Source organism: Erythranthe guttata, chromosome 9, assembly GCF_056151865.1.
Source record: "Erythranthe guttata isolate IM_541 chromosome 9, IM_541, whole genome shotgun sequence".
Taxonomy (NCBI): domain Eukaryota; kingdom Viridiplantae; phylum Streptophyta; class Magnoliopsida; order Lamiales; family Phrymaceae; genus Erythranthe; species Erythranthe guttata.
The window spans coordinates 13,606,765-13,616,036 of NC_142541.1; the positions used below are offsets into that span (position 1 = coordinate 13,606,765).

A 9,272-nucleotide genomic window follows, 5' to 3' on the forward strand; every position below is an offset into this window, starting at 1 on the left:
ACTCAACAACTAGTCCTTATTTCTCCCTTGTAATCTATTCTTCTTCTTCTTTTTATTTTTTTTTTCTTTTTCTCTTTTTTTTTTTTTTTTTTTTTTTTTTTTTTTAATCGAAGGATTTAGATATATATATATATATATATATATATATATATATATATATATATATATATATGAAGATGCACATATATATCTATCCTTTTTCTTTTTCTCTCTTTTTTTTTTTTTTTTTTTATTTTTTTTTTATTTTTTTTTCGAAGAAGAAGAAAGATCTTATAAGAATTTCTCGACGGACCTCCAAGGGATGATTATTCAGAAATCTCCACTTTTCTACCTTCTACATATTGGCTAAACGAAAGAACACATTTTTTCACCGAGGCTCAAATCAAGGTTCTAAGGATAAAAATTTAAAGGTAGGCTTGAAAGGCTCAAACGGTTCAAAGAAGGCCCAAATCACATCCCAAATCGCTTACTACCCAACACTTCGTATCATAAATGTCTTAAGGTGAGATTTAAAACCGAACAAAGCATGATTGAGCACAAATAAATTCCAAATTTAAAATGCAAAACATTCAACCAAAGCAATGCATAAGGTGTGATTCCTAGCAATAATTCACTTCTACGTTCCGTTGAATCGAAAGCTAAACAAATACTAATTCCTTATCACATAAAGCAAGCAATTTCATCATCAAACATTGACCATCTCCCATCATCATAATTCATCGATGTATCGAATTTTTTTTTTTTTTTTTTTTTTTCGGATAAAACGATAAAAGCAATAAAAACAAATAAAACCTAATGCATGCAAACTAAAACAAATAAGCACAAAAACATGTTTCTCACCCCCAAACTTAAAATTTTCGTTGCCCTCAACGAAATTAGCACAAAGTTTTAAGGATAGAAAACACCTGATTTATTCGGAGTCGGTGTGATCGGGATGCTCCTCTCTCGCTCTCTCACGCTCGTCCTCATCGGAAAGCTCAGGTACGGGCTCAAGAATGGGTGCCGGTAAAAATTAGACGAGAATCGACCCCCAAACTTGGTTGGAGCAATTTGTCGAACACCTTGTGGGCGTGCCTTGAATGAGTAAATTTTGTAGAGGTTGGTTTGATTCTCTAGCCTCCCTGCCATTACCAACACAAAATAAGAATCGGAGAGTGTGTGAGTGAATTACGTGTGTGGAATCGAAGAATTTTTGGAAGAGAAATTCAAAAATTCGAAAGGTAGTGTGTGGGAGGTTGAGAGAATGAAAGAGAAGGGTTTAAGAAATAATGGGGGAGAAAATCTAATTTTTGAAAAGTTAAAACACCCCCTGTTGATTTCGGACGGCCGTCCCATCTTTTAGCCTATTTCTCGGACGGCCGTCCGAGATGTGCTGGTCCGTTTCTGTTTTAGGGACGGCCGTCCGGGTTTTATACCTTGTTTTCGGACGGCCGTCCGAGGATTGCTGCCCCGGTACTGTTTTTGGGACGGCCGTCCCGGTTTTGTGCCTTGTTTTCGGATGGCCGTCTCAAATCCAGTGCTGCCAAATTTTTTTTTTTTTTTTTTTTTTTTTTTTTTTTTTTTTTTTTTTTTTTTGAACTGGACAGCTGACTCGACCCTCGATCACGTTTTCGACCCTGAAAAGTAAAATTCAAATAATAAATTAGAATGCATGCTTATGATATTAAAAACGAAACGAAAAATTAAATAAAAATACGAAAAACATTAAAGCTCGGGTTGCCTCCCGAGAAGCGCTAAGTTTAAAGTCTTCAGCCAGACTTTGTTCTTGCTCTTCAATTCCTTAGCTTTTGAACCCATCTCCTCACTTCCTTTTGGAGAAAGTCTTGAATAAATGGGTTGATCCGATTCTTCTTTCGATTGGTTCGCTTAGGAATGCCCTTGAATTTAATCTTCTTGATGTCATGAGGCTTGCCAACATCGTCTTTTATCACGGTGTTTTGAGTAGGTGTTGTAACCAACTCAACCTTTTTCTTTTGTTCTCCTACATGCACATTAGTATCCACAAAAAAATTTAAATCATGTAATTTAACAGGAAAAAGTTTAGAATCACTTACCTCATCAAGAAGATAACATCCATTAGCCGTAATAGGCTTTTCATCTACCCGGTACACCTTGAAGATCACTGTTTCTTCCCCCACACTCATTCTTAGCTCTCTCTTTCCTACATCAATAATTGACCTACCAGTTGCTAAGAAGGGGCGTCCTAAGATAAGGGGAATATTTTCATCTTCCTCTATGTCTAGTACTAGAAAATCGGCCGGGAGTATGAACTTATCTACCTTGACCAATACATCCTCCACTATACCTAAAGGGTGAGTAAAAGATCTATCGGCTAGCTGCAAGGTCACGGAAGTAGGCTTAATTTCTCCTAAATTCAATTTCTCATAAATTGATAAAGGCATTAAATTTACACTCGCCCCTTGATCACACAACGCCCGCCCAAAATACCTAGTACCTATTGTGCATGGAATGGTACAACTGCCCGGATCTCTAAGCTTCGGTGGAATTTTATTTGCAAGGATAGCACTACTTTGCTCATTGAGGTCTATGATTGCTGCACACTCCGGAAGCCTCATCTTTTTCGATACAAGTTCCTTTATAAACTTAACCCAATTCGGCATATGCTTAAGTGCCTCAACAAAAGGAATATTAACATGCAATTTTTTAAGATAATCCAAAAATGACTGAAATTGCATATCAAGCTTAGAGTTTTGAAAACGTTGAGGGAAAGGTACCTTGGGAGTAGGTTCACTTACTGTGATCTTTGTGTTGCTTGGCCCGACCTCGGTTTTTTCCTTGGGCTCCTCTACAATAGGCGGTGGTGCAACGGACTTTTTAGGAACTTCCTTTAATTGCCTCCCATTTCGCAAACTCACTGCATTGCACTGCTCGATGTTGCTCTTTCGAGGATCTTCCGTATTCGACGGCAGTGCTCCCGACGGCCTCGCGTTTAGTTGGGTTGCAAGTTGCCCCATTTGTGTCTCAAGGTTCCGAATGGATGCTTGAGTCGCCGTCATGAATTTTGCTAAGATGTCAGCGAGGTCAACTCCTTGGGGTGGAGCTTGAGGTGGTGCTTGCCTTTGTCCTTGCTGATTTCCTCCCCATCCAAAGTTGGGGTGATCCTTCCATCCGGGATTGAACGTGTTGGAGTACGGGTTCCTCTGTTGTCGGTTGGTGTCATGCACATAATTCAGAGACTCCGTTTCTTCTATGCGTTGGTCGGCAACTTGGACTGCGTGGACTTGCTGAGCTTGCAAAGCCGCTACTTGCTTCGATAGCTTCTCCAATTGGGCCGTGATTGCAGTGACTCCGTCTAACTCCAAAATTCCTCCCGTCTTTATGGCTCCGCTATTTGACCGGTCCGATGCCCGCATGTATTTATTCCTAGCGATTCGCTCCAAAAGTTCGTAAGCTTCGTCATATGTCAAGCTCATGTACATACCACCAGCTGCTGAATCGAGCACCGTTCTCGAATTATCTTGCAATCCATCATAAAATATTTGAAGTTGCCGCCACTCTTGAAGACCGTGATTCGGGCATCTCCGAATTAATTGTTTGAATCGCTCCCACGTCTCGAACAACGCTTCACCGGCTTCTTGTAAGAAGTTTTGTATTTCTCTCCGGATTCTCTCCGTTTTGGTTGGGGAGTTGTACGTGTTCATGAAGAGCTGTGCTAGCTGGGGCCAAGACGAGATGGAATGCGGTGCACGAGTTTGTAGCCATTCTCTTGCGGCTCCTTGGAGAGAGTGCTTGAAGAGGCGGAGCTGCAGTGCTTCCGGCGACACTCCGTTCATCTTATGCGAATCACACGTTTCGAGGAAGTTGACCAAGTGGAGATGCGGATCTTCATGAGCTAATCCGCTGAATAACCCATTGTTTTGGAGCATAGTAAGTAGTCCCGCTCGAATTTCGAAATTGTTGGCTTCAATGGGGGGCTGCTGGATGCTTGATTGAAACCCATTGAGTGTTGGAACGGTGTACTCATGCAATGCTCGTTGACGAGGTGGTGGATTAATTAGCTGACGTTGCTCTTGCTCGTTGACGATCTCTCCTGCCGCATTCGGTAAGCGCCCTTGGTCATCTCCCCTACGATTATTCTCTTCTTCCATTCGCATAAAAAGTACCTAAACAAAAATAATAAAAATAAACTAATTAAATAAAATAAATAAAATGGCTGAAGTAAGAAAAATTGCTCAAATTTGATATTAGAATAAATAGATAATTTAGCCGTATTCCCCGGCAACGGCGCCAAAAACTTGTTGGGTGCTAAATACCAACACGCAAGTGCACGTATCGCAAACAAGTAATAAAGTGGACTCGTGAGAGTCGGATGTCGATCCCACAGGGAATACGCAAATTACCTAATCCTAAGTACCAAATTCTAACAATTATGATTTTTATCCAGCCTACGCAAGTTTGTCAAATTAAATCAATTAAACAACTAAACTAATTAAGAAAGCAAATAACACGGGAAAATATCAATTAAAACAGACCTAGGATTTTATCTTCCCCCTACGCAAGAATTGCTCACCCAAATTCCCTCAATTATGAAATTTATGATTCATGATTATTAACCCGAGACACTAATTTACTCATAACCCGCTGTCGCGTGTATTATGAGTCTATTATTCATAAACGATTCACTATATGTTTATGCAAACCAATTATAAATAAAGCATTAACTAACAAGTCTCGTAAATGGCTACCTAAGGTGATATCTGTATGTCTACGACACCACATGCAATTGACACACTCATCCGGTGAAAACTACTCGAAGGCTCTTTTACTTACCGTCTAATTATCAAAATAGCTCTGTCGAGTCAATCCCAATAATCACAGATAAAGCACATAAATTGATCAAGTTCATGCACTAACAATCATAACAAATAGAAGAAATAATCATAAAATCATAATTGCATAATCTCAAGAAAAAGGGTTCACAATCCCTACATAGGGTTCCAACAAAATCCTAGATTAAAAACTGAGCTACGCATGTTCGTTACGAAAAACATAATAAAAATACGAAAAATCATAAAACTATAAATAACAATAAAAGAGGAGAACTATGATGAAGATTCGTCAAGTCTTCGTCTTCGTTCTTGTGCTCCTTGATTGCGTGTAGAAAGATTAAAAATAAAAACCCTAAAGATTAAAGATGAAAAATAAAGATATCTCTAATTGTGTGCTTGTGGCCTTTAAATAGCGTGCAAAACTATAATAGGGCGGGTTTCCTTGTGTAATTAGGATTCCTTCACTGCGCCCATTCGACCATCCGGACGGCCGTGTGAGATTTATGCCTAAAATCCGCACGGCCGCGCGGTCCTTTAATTCTCCAGAATTCTGCTTTTTTCACTTTTGGCCCACTTTTTCTCTGAATTTGCAGTTTTCACCCCAAAAGTTGCCAATTCTTCAATTTGCACCTAAAATACAAATAATAGCCATATTAAGCACCAATTATCGTAAAAACACATCAAAAGCTCCAATTAAAAGGTACAATTAAGTGTATAAATATACAATTAACAATGGGGCTGAATCACAATTATAATATAACTGGACTCTACAGTTATAAAAAGGGTCGTGGTCCCCAAAGAAACGCAACCATTCCATCTCTTCTAAAATCCATCGTTAGAGAGAAAAATTAAGGAACTGCGGATTCTTTGGAAGACCTGTCCCAAATCCAGTGGAGATTCGAAGATTCGATTCCGTTATGTAAGGTACGCTTCCGTGTTTATGTTTCTGTATAATTCTCGTTGATTCAAGCATGTTGGTTCTTGGGAATTCGTATACATGTACGATAAATTTCTAACATCTCTCTCTCTCTCTCTCTCTCTCCTCTCTCCTCGTCTCTTCATCCGGCTGAGCCTCTTTCTCTTTCACCATCTCTTCTTCGGGCTGATTTTTTAAGAGTACGAAAACAATGGTTGTATAAGATTTAGGGCTTGAAAGTTGAGGTAATGCATGCGCTCCGATTGAGATCATCAACTACCAGGTTTTCAAGACTCCACCCATAAATTTTTAACATTTTAATGAAAAATATTGTCTTACATTTGGTTGGTTATGTCCATTCCATAATTGATTGTATTATGCCCAGAACATGTCATTATTCTTTATTATCACTTTCAGCTTTGTGCTTGGTCTGCATTGCAAGTTTTTATTACCATTATGAAGATAGATTGCTATGGAAAATATTTTAGAGTAAGTTTGGATGGAAGGATTTGGAGGGGGATTTGATTTGAGGAATGGATTTGAAATGACTCCAATTTGGAGTCATTTGAAATCCACCCCAATTGCTCCAAAAACAACTAAAAAAGAGGGGTGTGGATTTGAAATTCATCCCCAAATCTCTCAATCCAAACAAGTTCGTGGGATTTGTTATCATGGATTTGAAATCCCTCCATCCAAATCGACCCTTAAGGTATTTATATGAATCGAACTATTAGTATGTAATTGTAAGTATTCACCATATTTTGATGTTTTGGTGGCATGAGTTGAACTGTTTATGTATTATATGTGTTGGCTTGTTGTTTCCTAAAGCCCTGTTTGGTTGGTAAGGTAAGATTAGCCAAGATAAAATTAAATACTCTAATGGAACCCAATTATTTTATTAGAGCTCGCAACGTTTAACAAAAAACCACACTAGAAAGCAAGATAAGGCAAGATAAGCCATGATTACATAATTTTGGCGGGTCGACCCTACAATTTATTGGGGATACCAAACATCAAATTAAGTCTAACTATTTAGTTAATCTTGGCTTATCTTGGCAACCAAACGGGGCCTAAGATTTTTGTATGCATGTTTATTATGTGTCTGCTACTCTGCTTTATTGTTTCATATCATTTTTTCTTGTTCTCTTATAGACTACATAACTACATGTTACTTTGAAATAGAATACTAATAGTGAAAATTAATAATGTTCCTGGTTCCAAGAAGTAATGGCTTTACTATAATTGAACTCATTGGCAACATTGAGTTCTCCCCTGATGGCAGGGTCGAAAAGGACAATAATTCTTGTTTTTTTTCTTCTTCTTCTTGTTTGTAGGCATAATGGTGTTAACCTGATGATATCTAAAGGAAGGTCGGAAAGGTTATGAAAAACACATATATTCACCTCCAGGAGATAGAGTTGTTGGATATTATGGTCGTATAAGAGGTCTCAAATTGGTTATGCATTTCTTGGAGAAAATTGTTATTGATCCGCACAATGTTGTTCGTCTTGATTAAAGGTATAAGGAAGGGATTGAAGAGGAAAAGGAAGTAATGAGTCACCTCGCAATGCAACTCAGAAACACAGTGGCTTCTTGAATACATCTCACCGTCCCTGTAGTCAGTTTTATGGGATGCAACACCCTATTGGAGTTGATTTCCTTTTTATTGATTTCTATTGATTTTTATTTTTTATATTTATTTAGTTAATGTTTTCTAACTATATATGTATACAAACATGAACAATTTTCTTTTACTGTTGAAATACTTATTTTTATGCCATATATGGGCTAGCAGATTGTTTATTGTAATCGGAGAGCAGAGGGAGTTTTTCCCGTTCTAACAAGTAGAAGCGAAACTATGCCTAACATATTTACAGGTATTCATTGCAAATATTATCACACATCATTTCACAAAACTATCACATAGAATTTAGTTCAAATTAAAATTAGTAGAAGGATCTCTAGTCTTGTTTCGGATCAAAACTCCAACTTGCACTTGCGATCGATCTTCTTTAGGCTATATCACCTGTATATGCACAAACAAATAATAAATTCAATAACTTCAGTAAGATTGGGGCAATGCACAATAAAAGCATAATTTCTGAAATAAGAATCCCCAAGTCTATCAAAGCAAAAATACTTTACAACAACCTAAATATATAAGTGTATTTACCATCCTCCGAAAGAGCTGAAGAAGGGTAAGCGGCGCTTCTGCAGTTCTTCTGGCACCATAAATAATAGTTTGTTTGCAATATTTTGCTTCTAACCCCTAGGTCTGAGTCATTATCTCACTCCAACTGATTTTTGGTCCTCTCTAGTCTTTGCTCACACAATAAAAAACAAGAGCATTTAGAAATCAAGCAATATTATTTATTTCAATACAATTAAACGACACAGATTTTGACATGTATCATACTTTGAAGTACTAATATTTTTCTTTCGTGGTTTTATTATGCAAGAATATCAATTTATTGGCAACTCAATCCAATGTAAAACAGAGGTATAACATATATGTGGCTAAGGCCATTCATGGGGCAACTTTTATTTAGCATACCTCTGCTTTACATAAAAATCTAATTGAATTTAAAAAAAAAAAAACCTTTAATTGTCGCCTTCCATGGGTATTGCTCAGATCGGGATCCAGTTCGAAATTCTCTCAGTGGTTGCCGTTGAACCCACCCACCACCATCTATTTTCATTCCTACACAACAACATCAACACCATCTATTTACCTTCTCAAGAAGACCGCGAATAGACCCACAAACTAAAACCTTGAATATCTTGACGGACTTCTCCATCAACGGAGATGGCACCAAGAAAATACTTGTATTGCATCTTTGTATGTGTGGAAAAGACGACACAGTTCATTCATGGTCTGTAAACTATTAAATTTGGTTTATAAAAATTGAGTAAATATTTACTAATTAAATGTTAAGGTTAAAAATGTAAATTAGTTGAAGTACGATCCATGTATGATGGGAGTACAATGATTTTTGCTAGGTACGTACATTTTTTTACGATACCCTAGGGTCGTACATGGTATGTACATTAGATCAATGGACAAAATCATTTATCAATTAATATTAACGGTGCAGATTAAATCTTTTATGGTCCGAGAAGTACAACCCTATCGGACCCTAGACAACCCCATCTAACTAGGAAAGATAATTACCTATACTAATAAAATACTTAATAATTTCCTAATCACTAAACACACGGCTATATATATATATATATATATATATATATCCTAAATATACTATTTTATTTAATTAATAATTAACTATTAACTAAACTAATAATTAAATAATATATTAAATAATAATTCGTATCATCTTCGTAACCGCTTCTCCTGACCCATACACTCATTCCAAAGTCGAATACGTAACTGCCCTCGACTTTGACTTTTCTTCCTCTTCGTGGTGCTCATCAGCCTTTTCCTATGGCATCAACGGATTCCCAGAACTTGCAAACAAATGAGAACCAAAACTCGGATTTACTGATGTTGGAAAACGAAGAAAAAAAATGTATGGCCGCAGCTACTTGCAATACTAGTTCCAATAAGT

The 9,272-nt window shown here is 37.2% G+C and overlaps 1 protein-coding gene across 1 annotated transcript; it reads right to left on the minus strand.

Moving 5' to 3' along the window:
* Positions 1-1,602: 1,602 nt before the first annotated feature.
* LOC148768163 (uncharacterized) lies at positions 1,603-8,504 on the minus strand. The gene is made up of 3 exons (XM_088822790.1): positions 8,439-8,504; positions 1,877-3,161; positions 1,603-1,616 (listed from the first exon to the last, which is right to left on the minus strand). Exons 1-3 carry the CDS (start codon positions 8,502-8,504, stop codon positions 1,603-1,605), a joined length of 1,365 nt encoding a protein of 454 aa, XP_088678916.1.
* Between the last annotated feature and the right edge of the window lie 768 nt (positions 8,505-9,272).

Coding starts and splice junctions, on each gene's coding strand:
- LOC148768163 (XM_088822790.1), bottom strand. CDS start 8,504: ATGGAGAAGTCCGTCAAGATATTCAAGGTTTTAGTTTGTGGGTCTATT. Junction 3,162..8,438: donor TTCGCGGTCTTCTTGAGAAG/GTAAATAGATGG, acceptor AACCGACAACAG/AGGAACCCGTACTCCAACAC.